Raw genomic sequence first — 15,939 nt, 5'->3', positions numbered from 1 at the left:
GATGAGATGGATTGATACAGTGACTAGAGCAATGGGGGTAGGTATGTTGGAGTCAGTGTAACTTGCTCAGGACATGGTAGGCTTCAGAGCTGCTGTACATAGGGTTGCTATGTGTCACAGGTGACTCAACAGCACATAACAACAGTACTAGAAAAAGAATTTACAGTAGGGAAAAGTGAGTATATAAGAAACAGAAATGATGAAAACCCAAAGTGTCCTAGATTATCAGGAAAATTGTTAGGTCTCTAACAAAAGTTTTTAGTGCATAAAAGAAAGTTCCAGAGTGCAGGTCTGAGGAGGAGGCAGCCCGGCGCCATGTCTGACTGCAAAGGTGGCAAGAAGCAGCCCTGGAAACAACCCTAGCTGGCCAGGAAATAAACAAAGTAAGATTTTCAAGCAGAAACAAAACCCAGAAGAAACTTGAGTAACTAAAAGTGAAGGCCATGGGCCAAAGTCCCTTGGCCTTGGGTGAAAAGACAAAATCTGGCAAAAAATAAGCCATTCTTTGTGACTGATATAAAGATGAACCTTCTGTTCCTGTTTAGAACATCTGGATACTATAATAGGTTGCCACCTGTAGAGAGAACGTAGTGTTGTCTTGGAGCCTGCTGTACATTTAATAAACTTCTGTAAAACAATGAAGGAAAAGAAACCATGTGATATCTGTCTCTTCAGTTCTCATTCAGCCATTCTGATCTTGGCTGTGCAGTTAAAGTAAATGCAGTCTAGATTCTTGTCAGAATCTGTTCTTGAGTCTTGAGTCTTTGTTATGCCCAGAATTCTGTGCCACCTGTAATTAAATCAACTCATTTGGAAAAAAAAAATAATAAAAAGTTCCATAGAATTTTCTACTACTACTGAGTTCCACAATCAACGCCCTTGGTCTGCTGTCAGAGACCTCTCTAAAGTGTGAAAGAGAAACGGTATTACTTAAAGACTGAGATATGCCTGGTTCAAGCCAAAGTGTCTTCAGTTGTTTCCTATGCATCTGAAAGTTATGAGGGCAAAATAAGGATGACAATCAGTGCTGTTGAGTTGTGGTGTTGAACAGTAGCTCATGGACAGCAAAAATAATGTCAAAAGAAAGGTGGAGAGTCAGAGAAAGAGAGGAAACTCTCGAAATGGATTGATATGGACTGTATCAGGGGGTTCAAGTTTATCAGAAATGATGGCACAGAATAGGGCAAATTTCAGACTCAGTGTTCATAGAGCTGCTATGAGTCAGTTAGTTGACTCAGCGGGACCTAACAATAATCATTGGAGGGGACTCTAGTGAGTTAGTGGTAAGGAATTGAGTTGCCAACTCAAAGGATTACTGTTCAAATCCACCAACTGCCCAGTGGAAGATAGGCAATTTCATCCTGTGCGATTTGTTGTTCTTAGTTGCTGTTCAGTATGAGTCATAGCGATCATATGAACAGCTCTGAAATGTGCCCTATTCTGTGCCTTCCTCATCCTGACACACTTGAGCCTATTGCTACAGTCACTCTATCATTTACTGCCTCTGAAAACCCACTGAAGGGTCAGCTAAGAGTTGAGTCCACCTTGAAGGTACTTAACGATGATCTCTGAATATGCAAGTAAAAATGCACGTGACCTTCTCAAACTCAAATGTAAAAAAAAAAAAAATCAAGAGTAGGATTGTTGCAGACTGAGGGTATTTTTATAGTTATTAATAATCAGGCAGACAACCAGGAATGAGATAAGAGAGAGCATAAAAGGGGACCAGCAGTTCCATGGACTGAAGCACCTCAAGCCATACCTCTCTGTGTATTTATTGAGAATCAGGGAAAGCAAATCAGAGAATTCTCTTGTAAATGAAGCCAAATTGTTCTCTATTGTCAACCTAATGCTTTAGCTCAAGAAAGTATTTCACAGATATTAACACTCCGTCATAGGGGGGCCCTAGTTGTCTCTTCTCTGCAGGAAACATCTCATTTCCTATAATCTGTCACAAGAGAAATCCTAACTTATAAACGTGTAATTCCTTCAATTCCTGAACAAGCATATGGTTTTTCATACAGTATTTGATAAGAAATTTGGCTTCCCATATAGGATGCTACAAAACCAATGAAATGACATTTTCTTCCATGAGCAGTAGTATTTTAGGAAAAACAGCTTATTATTTCCTCAATGCCTATAGCTATCTTTAGGTGGTAGAATCAAAGATTTGGGGGGAAATATTTTAGAATAATTTCAGGTTTATAAAGTTGCATACATCTCTTTCAGTTGTTTCCATGAAATGTTCTGCCCTGTATTTGCCATATTCTTGTACTGACCCATAGCTGACCCCTCCAGCAGGTTTTTGGAGGCAAGCAAATGGCAATCTCTTAACTATTTTCAACTTGGATTTCTTTGGTTTAAGCAGGGTCCATTGCATTTAGTTCCAATGTTCCTTCTGGTTTTGTTTTTCACAACTTTTGAGGACAGCAATTTATTTTCTTGCCTGCTTCCTCACACTGGGTCTGCCTGAGTTTTCTCCTAAGGCAGAGTTCTGGCCGTTGAAAGACCATGACAGAGGTTAAGTGCTTCCCTCTTATCACATCTTATTGGGATGCATAACACCACCACCTCTGCCAGTTTTTCCACTGCCATGACTTCGTCACTTCATACTCCAGTCTTGGGACCCATGCCAGTAAATTCGATCCACATACAAAAAGAGATGAGGTTAAGTTCTGCCTCCTTGGAGTGGGGGAAATCCGCATGCACTATTTGTAATTCTAGAAGGAAAATGGTCTCTTCTCCCTTGATGAGCGTTATTTCCTCTTGTAAACAACATGCCTCTGGAAACTAGGAACTTTGAGAAATGACAATAGTTATAGAAAGACTTCAGGCCTTTTGTTCATAATGAGTTGTGCCCAACTTGACAGCAATCAACAACAGCAGTAAACAGGAAAAAAATCCAAGATAGATGATTTAAAAAAAAAACCACAAAAACAAACCAACAAAAAACAAACCATCACCTACCAGGCAAGTATTAGGTTGTTAGCTGCTGGTGAAGAGTCTGATTGACTCATGGTGACCACAGGGAGCTCAAGTATGTGACCTTTCAGAAGCAGGTTGCTAGGTCTGTCTGCTGAGGTGCCCTGGGTGGATTCAAATCACTAATTTATCAACTAGTAGTAAAGTACTTAATATTTGTGTCACCCACAATGGATTATGAAAACAGAACAGAAACCAGGTATTTGGGAACTTTTTTATTTTTATACACATGACAAGATTTTACACCAAGAATAGTCAGTTAAATAGTACAAATTTACATTCATGAGGAATGTTAAAAAAAAAATATTCAACTAAAAAACCCACTTCTTTCTGTGACCCACAATCCCAATGTTTTACAGTGCAGGGGAGAAGGGGTGGGGTGGGGTTGCATCCAAAACAAGTCTGTCCAAAAAGAAATGACTTAAATTTCACATTCCCTCTCCACACGGGATCCAAATGGTGAAGAGTTTAATTTACAGTTCATCTTTGTCTGCTGTAGATTGCTGTGAAAAAAAGAAAAAAACAAAAAGATATTTAAACACACAGAAATTCCTAGTGCCCAGATGATTCAAATACAGAAAAAGCAATTTAAATGCCTAGCTTTTTTCCTGGATAGTTCAAGTTTAAGGCAGAACTTCATCTGGCTTATCTGCAAAGGAATTTAAACCCACCAAGATCAATGGCCCTTAAAAACGAACAAAAATCTGAGTTGCTGGATTCTGAAGAAAGAATGCACACACATGAAGTGATTTACTTCAATTTCTGATATTAGATGCTCATCTTGTGTTACTCCATGGGTTCCCAAAGCTGTGTGAGGAGGCCAACAAATCTGAAACCCAGACCAGCCTAGAGACAAAGGTGCATCTAATCCAGGCCATTCAGAGAGCTGGACAATGACTAAGGATGATGGAAGAAGAATGGATGCCTTCAAGTTGTGGTGCTGGAGATTAGTCTTGAATATAACATGGACTGCCAAGAAAACAAATCAGCCTGTTTTGGAGAGAGGGAAACCCAGTCTCCTTGGAGGCTAGGATTTTGAAGCTCTGTCTCACATACTTTGGGTCTGTGTCCATGAGAGACTGGTCCTTGGAGAAGGAAATCATGCTCGGAAGGGTAGAGGGACAGCACAGGAGAGGATGATCCTGGATGAGATGATTGATACAGTATCTGGGGCAATAGGGGTTGGTGTGTTGGAATTAGTGAGACTGGCTCAGACAGGGAAGGGTTTAGAGCTGCTGTACACAGAGTTGCTATACATTGCAGGCAACTCAAAGGCACATAACAACATACTGGATTGGTTGGTGTTTTTAATTTAAGCCTCTTGTTTAGAGTCAACAAGACCTCAAGGAGGGCCTTTGTATTTAAAAGTTGGTTGTTATTATATTTGGGAGGAATACTCTTCTAAGTGGTACAGCACTCTTCTGTCAATATGCTGTACTGAGGTAACCTGGGGTTCCTGTAATGTTGAACTTTGTGCCACAGAGGTGTCAAATGCATTAATGGTTATTACCCCTGGTAGACAATGTGTTTGGTGGAGCTCTCAGTTTAAGACAGGTTTGGAAGCAGGAGTGGCATCCACTTCCTAAACCACATGGCTCTGAAAACTCTGACGATAGTTATATAAAGGCTTCAGGCCTTTTGTTCACAGGGCCGCCATGAGTTGTGCTTGACTTGATGGCAATAAATAATAACAATTAGACGCCTAGTTTTAGGAAGATTCCTGTTAAAACCCAGTGTGACTTCTGTTAACAGATGGCACTCTGGGATTCAGGGCCCCACCTTTGTGGCTTCCTGTTCTTCGTCATCCATTTCTTCTTCTTCTTCGTCTTGCTCGGTGTCCTCTGTGGTGTCCTCTGCTGCATCTTCAGGTTCCTCCTCAGGTTCTTCTTCCACCTGTGGAAAACATTTAGGTCACATTCATGAGCCCATTAATAATCATGACTCATGACTCTTATTTCCACTTTACTCATTTAAAAGTTTAAGACCTTAATGAACTTGGCTCCTGTTTATTAGGAACTAGAGAACAACTCTCTTTATTCAGTAAGGCTAGAAAAGAGAAAGGCAAAAGGCCAGAAAAAGGGGAATTTTTGACTATGTGTGCTTGGCACTGTGGGGATGCAAACACTCCCAAGTGATTTTTTTAAAAGTAGAAGGTGAGCTCTGGTGGCCTAGTGGCAAGGTGTACTGCAATCCCAGAGGTGCATGGTTCGAATCCATCAGATGCTCTGCTGGAGAAGGAGGGACAATCTTCTCCTGTACCAGCCAGACCTGATTTGACAGTTTAGACACACACATAAAGTAGAAGTTAACCAATCTTCTCAACGCTACATAACTTTATCATGGATCCTCTTAAAGGAAGAAGAAAAGTCACGTTATGTGATAGAGGCTGAAAATACATACCTTTGCATCAGGGTCAATGTTTAAACTGAGACGAAGCATTCTTTCTATCCTATCTCCGTATGCTTTTGTGTCTGGTAAAAGATATCCTGACCTCAGTGTTGCTGTTTCAAACAAAACTACAGCAAGATCTGAAACTGTCTGGTCGTTTTCGTCTTCCTGAAATGGGAGAAGCCAATCTTGGTAAGTACTCAAAACACAATGTATACAGGTTAAAAGACAGAGGAAGACGGCTGCAGGATCACTCACCTTAACCCGTCTAAGCATGTCTTTGATTAGGGGATGTCTGGGATTAATTTCAAATGTTTTCTTCTGACTGGCATAATAACTGTAAAGGGATAGAAAACATATATTATTATTAACAATCACTTTTTAGGAGCCTTAGTTTTCCTTATTTTGTGGTTTTCCTAATTACACAGACAATATAGGGGATGGGGAAATCAATATTCTTAAATTGATCACAGCTTAGTTTTATTTACATTTTAAGGGGGTAGCATGGGTAGGTGAAAGGAACCATTTTATTCCTGATGGCTAGAACTTGCTTTGGGATTTTGAAGAGCAAGAATGTCACAAAGATAACTGGTATATTGTGTCCACACACTCTGACCAGCAGTGTATAGACATAATAGGATCATTAACCAGTTACTGAAGTAATACTATATGGGCATGACCTGTCTGGAAGCTAACTGTTGCAATGCGCTATCAGTTAAAGTGTTCTTTTCTACTTGGAATTTATGTTCTGTCAGGAGAAAAGACATAAATAAAACAAAGTTTAACATTTTAGAGTGAAAACATTATATACCAGTAAGCCACAGTGTTCATGAAAAAGAAAATTTCAATATATGCTGAATAAAAGAATACATGTAGTCTGTATTTAAAGTAGTTTTGTAATTGTGACAATGGGGAGGGACTATTCTCAGAAGAATTTTCAAGTGAGGTCTTGGGGCAAAGCAAGACAAAGTAGTAAATAAGAAAGAAGATATTCTTAGTGGAGTAAAAGTACAAAAAAGTGGAGAGTAATTTCCAAGACTTACTCCCTGCTTATAAAACCTAAGCCCATGAAAACAGAGGGTACTGAAGTCAGGTTTTGTCCTTGGGTTGAAATGCTAACTTGCTGGTCTTTCGCCTTCTGTTTTATGGGTATACTATTTGGGAAATTATATATTCATTTACTTATTATTTTTGTTTGATAAACTTTAACTTATTTCAAACACATTTTCATCCTTTACTTCACCTGTAATATAAAAAGGTCCAGATACTAATCCTAGCATATAATATACAGTAAAAAAAAAAAAAAAATTAATTTGCTTAACAGATTAAGAAATTCTCCATCTGAATATAAGATAGTATAAAACAATAATTTATGATTCCTAGACCTTTTCATTAACCGTGCATCAAGAACCCTACTGTCAGTTTGTTCTCTCTATATATAAAAAGTAGAGACAATGGTGGCAATGGTTTACTATTTGTCTGTACACAGAAGCTGGCATTAAGTCCCCCAGGAAGGCTGGATAAGCACTAGCAGCCTGGGAGGGCCTTTCCAACGATGCTTACTTCGTAGAGATGTCTTTGCCTGTCTGGTAGGCCTGGGCCTTCATGATTCTCTCCATGTTGCCAGACCAGCCGTACTGGCTGGCCACAAGAGCGCATGGGGACTCTGTCAGGCGCTGAGATACCACAGCCTTTTCAATCTTTGGATAAGAAACCAAGAGTCAGAGATCCACAAATAATACTAGTTAAAGCCGTTCATAAGAGGATTTCAACTTTTTAAGAATTCATTACTTAAGATCATAAACAAAGAAGCTTGTAATAAGCAAACCTTTCATTTGGATTTAGAATTGCTTAGGGGACATTGTCTTTGAATAGTTTAATTTTCCAGTCAAATAAAAATACTTAAATGATTCCAACATATGTAAATTGAACATCTAAACATTTAAATGCAGGTGCTAACATTCTACACGTTGTAATTCGCAGAATACCTTGTCCTTAAGGGCTTTATCTTTCATCCAGTTGAGCAGTGGCTCGAATTCCTTCTCAACTGCTTCACGAGTCTCCTTTGTCTTCTCACTTTCATCAAACTTGACTCCTTCTTTGGCAACATTCTGGAACCTCTTCCCATCAAACTCAGGGAGGGCCTGAATGCAGTATTCATCTACAGGCTCCGTGAGATAAATCACCTCATAGCCCTTTTTCAGAAGTCGTTCGACAAATGGAGATGACTCAGCCTACAAAATTAAGCAAAGATTTTTTTCAAGCCTAGTTTGGACATAGTTCTTCCTCATAGCTATTTTTGTGTAGTATCAACAACTCCATCTTACAGATGGAAAATAAAGAGTACAGAGAATCTTTTTGATTTTCCTGTTCATGACTCACAAAGCACAATTAAGTTTCCCTATTGCTTCCCCAAGACTTGGCTAGAAATTGCTAGCTGCACAGCCCGATGTGTGGCGTTTAGAGTTCCTCACCTCTTTTCTGCTGGACCCAGCCATGAAGTAGATTTTGTCCTGCTTCTCCTTCATTCTCTCCACATACTGGTCTAGACTAGTAATGTCAGTTGCATGATGAGAAGACTGGAATCGCAGAAGCTTGGCAAGACGTGTTCGATTGGAGTGGTCTTCAATTACACCAAGTTTGATGTTTGTACCAAATTCTTTCCAAAACGTATCATTGTATTTCTCATCTGCAATCTTCTTGATCATATCAAGAGTTTTACGGACAAGCTTCTTTCTAATTACCTAAAACGAATAAATTATAGAGTGCCATCTCAAATATCTGGGAAATGTCCATTATATAAGGTGTTAGGAGAGTAGTGGGAAAAACAAATGCAAAGGCAGGGCACTGGTGCTGCCATTCGTCTAGGGGTCGATCGGGGGAGCGCTCCTGTGTGGTTACCGGTCACTGAGCCAGTTCCCAGTCACACCATCCCATGTGGAGAGAGAGAAATGCAGTTTTCAAGGTTGTGATCTTTTGGAAGCAGAGAAGTAGGCTGACCTTCCCAGGTGTCACTGAGTGGAGTTTAATCATTGAAATTAGAATCAGCAGTTGAACTAGTTTCTCAGGACCCAATAATTTAAGAGTAAACTAAAAGTGCCAAGGGCTAAACTCAATCTAGTGGCTCCCCTTAAGGGAGTCTGTCCTCTGAAAAAGCACAGTAGCCAGCCTCCTCCGCGAAGCACTTACTTTCAGCAGTTTGTGCTGCTGCAGCGTCTCCCGGGAAACATTCAAGGGGAGATCATCAGAGTCCACCTTCAGACGCAAAAGTAAATTCAGTGAGCACAACAAAACCAGAACAAGAAACCCGCTGGGATACATCAAAGCAAAAGTGAACAATGAATGCTGGCCCTCCCTCCCCACCCACCTCCATTTTCAGATACTTACAACACCCTTGACAAAGTTAAGGTACTTGGGCATCATGTCGTGGAAGTCGTCGGTGATGAATACTCGGCGCACGTACAGCTAAAGAAAGACCAAAAAAGTCACTTGTTTCTGGTGAGCATCCTTTCAAATTTTAAACCGAATCTATACTCCTTAAAGACTCACCTTAATGTAGTCACTCTTCTTAGATCCATACTCATCGAACAGACCACGTGGAGCAGAAGTGGGCACAAATAAAATGGACTTGAAGGTAACTTCCCCTTCAGCAGTGAAGTGGATATAGGCCATAGGGTCATCACTTTCCTATGGGAAGTTGATATCTTAGTAACTACAGAAAGCACAGGCCAAAGCAGGCAAAGGCTAAACAATTACTGGTCAGACATTCAGTTTAGCATCTAACAGAAATTCCCTTACTAAATAAAAATAATTTTAAAAAAGGAAAGAAATTGAAGGGGAGGACTATTAAGTAATAAGACCTTTATAAATATATATGACAACAATCTGGAACAAGGAGGGGATTGTGGGGTTGTGAGGGGGAGGGGGAGACGAAGGGGGGAAGGGAAGAGGAAGAAAGTGGTTAATAATAATAATAATAACAATAACAATAAACAACACATAAAAAAACCCCAAAACAAAACCTTTGTCAGTGCTAGCTTTGGAATCTCAGAGAGAAAAAAATTCACAAAAACCTCAAAACCAATGAATGGAAATCCAAAATCTCTGTAAATGTTCATTAAAATTATTAAAATAAAATAAAAAAAAACCCAAACAACAAACAAAACCCCTCAAAATCACCCTAGTATGGTGTTTCCTCAAAAAGCTGAACGTAGAAATTCCATATGACCCAGCTATTCCACTGCTGGGAATATATGCAGAGAAAATGAGAGAAACTGAGGCACAAACAGAGATTTGTACACCAATGTTCATAGCAGTGTTATTCACTATCGCAAGAACAGGGAAACAGCCCAAATATCCAACCACAAATGAATTGAGACATTATGGTACATTCACACAATGGAACACTATGCAGCATGCAGGAACAATGATTTTGAAAATCTCTACCTAACTTGGGAGGAACTGGAGAGCATTATGGTAAGTGAACTAACTCAGTCTCATAAGGACAAATACCGTATTAAAAAACCCATTATTATATAAACTGAAAGGTAACTAGAAGAATGTGGATGAGGATCCAAGGGGGGAAAGGGAGTGGAGCAGAGGGGTGAGGATGGGCAGGGGGATAATCATAGGGTCGTACATTTTGATGGGCACAGGGAGGGGTGGGTAAAGGAAATGGAAAGACCCAGTGTGAAGAAAAGCGTATGTAAGATGTGTATATATATAAAAAAAAGGCTAAACCTCCCTCACCCCAACTGCATAATTAATTACTCTTTAAGTGTATGATTGTAAAATTAAGAGTGTGATGTTATCAAGTCTTTTAGAGATCACATTAAGAGTCATTTAGTAACATGATTTCATGTTAAAGGTTTTGTGGTGGAACTCAAATATCTAACTATGGAGGAGGTTCTTACACATTATGTGTTGCTAATAGCCCCCTGTGAAGCCAGGCTTCTAGTGAAGCCATGAGACTCTTCAACAGTCATTTAACAAAACTATGATTAACGAAGCAGGAAATCAACTGTACTGAAGTAGCTACAAGATACATCCACTTCCTAAACCACATGCCGCTAGAAACTATGAACTTTGAGAATCAATGATAGTTATAGAAAGGCTTCAGGTCTTTTGTTCATAGGGTCGCTAAGAGTTGCGCTCGACTTGACAGCAAGGTATTAAACACTTCTGCTCCAACAGTATGTTTCATCAACACATTAAGTACTACTGTGGATTCTAATAGCCACGATATTTTCAGCTGAGTTCTGAAAATACATTACTCTCAAAGACTATCTTTAATGAACTCTCAAGGATTAAGGGGGAATTTTAATCAAAATAGCCACAAAACCTACAAACAAAACAAAACTGAAAACAAAATTTAAAAAAATATTATTTTAATTAGGATTAAGCTGTAAGATTTTTTTCTAGACACATGACTATCTCATCTATACTCAGGGAGGCACACATATGCTAATTGACCTACCAATTTTATTAGATTCTCTTATTTGGAAAAATCTGGAACAGACTACCTATTCATTAATAGCAAAGTTAGTGTATTCCAAAATAAGATTTACCTTTGAAAATGATTTGTAGAAAGCTTTATATTCATCCTCTTCTACTTCTTTTGATGGTCTCTGCCATATTGGTTTAATATCATTCATAAGCTCCCAATCCCAGACAGTTTTTTCAACCTGAAATAACAATGTTTGCTTGGTCTCTTTAACACTCATCAAATACAATAAAGACAGTAATTAATTATGGCATATGAAGAGTATTTCAATCATTAAAAGATACGTATATTCTAGTATGGTTCCTGCCAAATGGACCCCAAATTTTGAAAGCAGAAAAATTATTTAACAAATAAAGCCAATTAGATTTGTTCTCCATTGTTGATATTCTTTCTTGAAAATGGTGTTTTGAGTTGGAATGTATGTACTAATTACTATTTCTCATGACATAACCATATCTGACATTTCACAATAATCATTCCTCAAAAGCCTCCATCAACATTTCCACCTATATTAATACCTGAGCATGTCAGAAAATGATTATTGTAGTCATCCTCTACATGACAAAAAAGGAAGAAGAAAACTTTACTTTCTAAGATATTAAAACTCAAAATCTATTTTACGTCACTAGTGCAAGTCAGTATGTAAGTCAGAAAACTTTGTAAAAAATCACCTCTGTTTTGCTTTTTTTAGAGGTCGAAGCCCTGAACTTGCCCAGTGAATTAAGCCTATCGCAAGTGAATATGCATCACAAGTGAAGACTAACCTTTTTTGTTTTTGGTTTCTTTTCTTCCTCCTCCTCTTCAACTGCAGCCTCATCATCAGATTCTTCTTTTTCCTCTTTTGTTGATTCTTCCTCTTCCACAGGTTCCTCAACAGTTTCAGTCTGTTGAAGAAGAGTTAAGTGTTAAACTCATTTGTCTGGCAGTCTGGGTTTTGTCTACAGAATATGAAATAAAATTACAGCTCCAAAAATAGGTCTGTACTAAAAACTCCTGAATAGAATTTTTTTCAGTTATTATCCTGAATATGTCTTTTAAATGTTAAATATTTAAAAAAAGAGAGCGAGGCAATGATACATAGATTTCCTAATTATGTCTTAGGTGTATGAGCCAAGGGAATATACATGTTATCAATATAGCGTTACCTTGCTGCTCCATACATAAATGGGAAAGTTTATGAACTGTGAATATTTCTTGACAAGATTTTTAATTGTATCCAACTCAAGGTAATCAGATGCTTCTTCTTTCAAAACAAGGCTGAAAAAAAAAGGGGGGGGCATTTTTAGAGACAGTCACAGACTTTATTATACATCTGTCCAAGAACCTCAACAATACTAATAGCTGACAGTTCTGTATAATCCAAGATGATTCCAATTATTTGGTTAAGAACTTTTCCTCAGTGACGAATAAGGCTTTACGACCAAAATACAATAAATATGTTGTTTAGTACCAGCAAGTTGGAACTGATCCATAGCTGACCCATCAGTGGTGTTTTAGTAGTTAATCACATGGAAGGAGACTGCCCATCCTTTTCCTGAAGAACAGCTGGTGGATTTGAACCACCTGCCTTCGGGATTGCAGTTTCTTACCACTAGGCCACCAGAGCTCCCCAACAAATATAGGTAGGCAAAAAAGGAAGCATCTTCCTGGAATTTTCTCAAGTAGAGAACAGCCTTACTTTCAAGCACAGGAGAAAAAAGGTTCACAGCTTCTGACTATAGTGGGTTTGTTCCTTTCCTGACTTCAATCCACTTCCCTTTAGCCACACTGGCACATTTCACATGCTCAGCATTATTGTTTAGTGGCTGCCACATAGGCAGGAGACAAATATTTCCTCTGTGAACAATGATGGCTTTAATAACAGTAAATGTACCATATTTACACTTACTAACCCTTCTGTAAATTCTTCTCACTCTCCTAAAAGAACAAATCATGCACAGACTTCCAAGTATAGCAGGAAGCCAGTACACTGATGTTTGTTTCACCTAACTGTGGGAAACTGTTCATTCAGGGGCTTCTCCCTGTCCTCAAGGGGCACATTTAGTGGAACATGCAGTTAAGTCATGATCACACAGCCTCATGAGGTGACTAGTTCTCTCATCTCAGAGCATACTTGGCAATGTGGGAGGTGAAACTGCTGGGAAATCTTAGTAAAGGCAGTTAAGCCATAAGCATGGGGCTCAGAAAGTTACAAAAGATCAACAATGCTTCTTACAGATGCATATGGGTTGTCCATGGCGACAACAGTAGAACTCTGACAGTGACAGAGACCATGGGCTCATGTTGCGCGTGTACACACACACACACACACACACACACACACACTCCCTCCCGAAACTTCAAAAACAAAAATGGAAGCTGAGGCCATGGTGGTTGGGAAGACCGCTGGTGAAATAGGATGAAAACAGAGCTAATGTGTACCTTAGAGAATATGTATTAATATATAAACGAAATAACAAAACAAAAACAAAACCCGCCCCCCCCCAAAAAAAGGAAGTTAAAGTAGCAGGTGCTGTGGGGGACTGCTTTCTTTGAACGAGCTGTTGCTGCCACAGCTTCCATGGGAGCTGGGCCCCAAGTAAGCCCATGTTCAGTGGAACAAATGCTACCAGGCTACACCTCCCTGTGATCAGCGAGAGCTGGGACCATGGTGATCCACAAGGTTTCCATTGGCTGATACCTGGAAGCTGATCAATCAGACCTTTCTTTCTAGTCTATTTCAGTCTGGACAGTCGGCTAAAACTTGTGTAAAACACACGTATCCAATTGACAGCTGGGTAATGCTAACAGTACGTCAGGTACACGGACTAGGAATAAGAAGACTTCAGTCTCTTGTATGGAAGGTGGGCATTCGACCATTGTCCCTAAAGCAGCAGAAAACACAAAAGATCAAACTAATGGTCAAATCCCATTGCTACCGAGTTGAATCAAGCTCAGTGACCCTTTGAGACAGGAAATCTTAACCTATCTGCCTCCGTCTTACTTTGATTCAACATGGTGGCAATGGGATTTAGATGGTTTCATGAAATAACGCTAAATGCTCTGTAGTCAAATGCCTCTGCAGAGTCGAGAAAACACAGGTAAACACTTTTCTGGTGATTTCTGTTTTCTGCTGTCAACTCAAAACCAACTCCAGAAAGTTTCCAAGGCTGTAAATCACATATGAACATCCATATATATTTCTTGAGCTACTAGTGGATTTGAGCCACCAGAGAAGAACTGTCTTTGGGCGAGCAGTACAATTTCTTACGAGCTAGGCTTCCAGAAGTCCCTTCATTTATATCTAGTCCCCAGTAAGCTGGACAAGGGATACTAGGTAAGACTGAGAAGGACTAACTTAAGGGAAAAAAATAGAGAACCTCTTTAGTAGAGGGTGGATGCCAAGAACTTTTAAGTTACTGTTTGTTGTTACTAAATTTATTGTTGTACTTTTCAAGTATAACAATACTGGATGCCAAGAACTTTGCACTATCTCTATTAATCCTTACAAAATCTTTTATGTGTAATGTTTTAAAAAAAAAAAACATCACACCCGTTGCTGCTGTTGAGGTGACACCGGTCATGGCAAGCTCCATTAGGTTTCAGGGGCTGTAAATCTTTATGGGAAAAGACAGTCTCATCTTTGCTTGAGTAGGTAGGAAACAAGAGTTGCCTGAAGTGAAACCCAAGACAAGGTCACATACATGGATTCCTTTCCACTCTCTCCTTATCCTTTGACCACCAAGGACTTTCAGTTCCTCAAGTATGTCACTGTGTTCTCCTTGGAACTTCAAACACACTGTTGCTCCAATTTTGGCTTTGTATCTGCCAGCTGCTCCATGGGAGGGGCAATCTCCTCCTGTGCCATTTGCAGCTTCTGAAAACTCACTGGAAGGTCAGCTAGGAGTCCGTTCTAACTCAATGACTGACTGCAGTGAGTTGAACTGAGTGCTTCCTGTCTTTTTTCTTAAGGTTCTCAACTTATTCCTATTTTCACAATGACTTCTGATTTATTTCCCTCAGAAAAACTCAATAGCCCCCACCCCCCAACACCTACACTGTCCTTGAGCTGCTTCTCTGGCACCTGTCATTCTAAAAACATATTTTACCTCCTCACTACACTGAGCGCCAAACTCTAACACACAGTAGGTACGCAAAAGAGAACGGTCTTTTAAGATAAAAATTGTGTCAGTTTCATTTTCTGATCAAAAATGCATGTTATCTCCATAATACTGTCTTTGTAACCCTTAGTCATTCATATTTAGGGGATTCATATTCTCTGGGGATGATCCAGAGAACAAATTACAATGGTTCATGGAGATAACATCTCCACAAATGTCTTTTCTCCTCAAACCAGAAATCATAAATTCTCTTTGGGATGTCACGTTTATCTTTTTCTTGTTTAGAGAGCTCACTTATCTGTTCTCCTTTAACACCCTGACTAGTATACTGAGGACAGAGGGCACGGAAATGGAACTATCAGTAATTTTTTTTTTTAAATTTTTGTGTGCGTGTACCGTCAAATCAGATCTGACTGGTATAGGAGGAGGAGACTGTCCCTCCTTCCCCTGCAGAGCATCTGGTGGATTCGAACCGTGCACTTCTGGGATTGTAGTTGCAGCTCCTTGCCACTAGACCACCAGAGCTCCCCTATTAGTAATTTTTTAAAATAAGAGTTGAAGGGGCTCCAGTGACACAGGTGGTTCCATGCTGTGCTGCTAATTAAAGGCTGGCAGTTCAAATTCATCAGGCCTTTCACTCCACAGGAGAGAGATGAGCAGTTTCCTCCTCTGAACATTACGTTATTTTGCACCATCGGGTCGGAACCGACCCCCAGCTGACCCTCCAGAGGCCGCAGCACATGGGAGGAGACTGCCCATCTTTCTCTTGTGGAGCAGCTGGCAGAGTCAAACCTTGCCTTCAGCACTGCAGTGCAGGTTCATGGGCCACCAGAGCTCCACAGCCTCAATCTCCCACCTAATGGAGGATGGCCCATGATTTAGCATCAACTTGAGAGAATAAGATGAAATACAAATGGTAACAATGTTGGGGAAAGGTAAACTGGAAATCAATTAGGAAAAAAAAAA

General features: G+C 39.7%; 1 protein-coding gene across 1 annotated transcript in view; it reads right to left on the bottom strand.

The window, feature by feature from the left end:
- Positions 1 to 3,181: 3,181 nt before the first annotated feature.
- HSP90B1 (heat shock protein 90kDa beta (Grp94), member 1) overlaps positions 3,182 to 15,939 on the bottom strand; it is a 20,026-nt gene continuing 7,268 nt past the window's right edge. The window contains exons 6-18 of the mRNA XM_006888549.1: positions 12,019 to 12,130; positions 11,638 to 11,757; positions 10,938 to 11,054; positions 8,920 to 9,057; positions 8,758 to 8,835; positions 8,560 to 8,625; positions 7,845 to 8,114; positions 7,359 to 7,604; positions 6,934 to 7,070; positions 5,629 to 5,707; positions 5,383 to 5,538; positions 4,762 to 4,875; positions 3,182 to 3,485 (exon numbers count right to left, since the gene is read on the bottom strand). Of these exons, the coding sequence (XP_006888611.1) occupies positions 3,456 to 3,485; positions 4,762 to 4,875; positions 5,383 to 5,538; positions 5,629 to 5,707; positions 6,934 to 7,070; positions 7,359 to 7,604; positions 7,845 to 8,114; positions 8,560 to 8,625; positions 8,758 to 8,835; positions 8,920 to 9,057; positions 10,938 to 11,054; positions 11,638 to 11,757; positions 12,019 to 12,130 (1,663 nt within the window). The 3' untranslated portion in view covers positions 3,182 to 3,455. The remainder of the gene's footprint in view (positions 3,486 to 4,761; positions 4,876 to 5,382; positions 5,539 to 5,628; positions 5,708 to 6,933; positions 7,071 to 7,358; positions 7,605 to 7,844; positions 8,115 to 8,559; positions 8,626 to 8,757; positions 8,836 to 8,919; positions 9,058 to 10,937; positions 11,055 to 11,637; positions 11,758 to 12,018; positions 12,131 to 15,939) is intronic.

The sequence above is a fragment of the Elephantulus edwardii genome, unplaced genomic scaffold (genome assembly GCF_000299155.1).
Source record: "Elephantulus edwardii isolate Elephantulus edwardi_28Jun2011 unplaced genomic scaffold, EleEdw1.0 scaffold00068, whole genome shotgun sequence".
Classification (NCBI taxonomy): Eukaryota; Metazoa; Chordata; class Mammalia; order Macroscelidea; family Macroscelididae; genus Elephantulus; species Elephantulus edwardii.
This window is presented reverse-complemented; position numbering and strand designations above follow the sequence as displayed.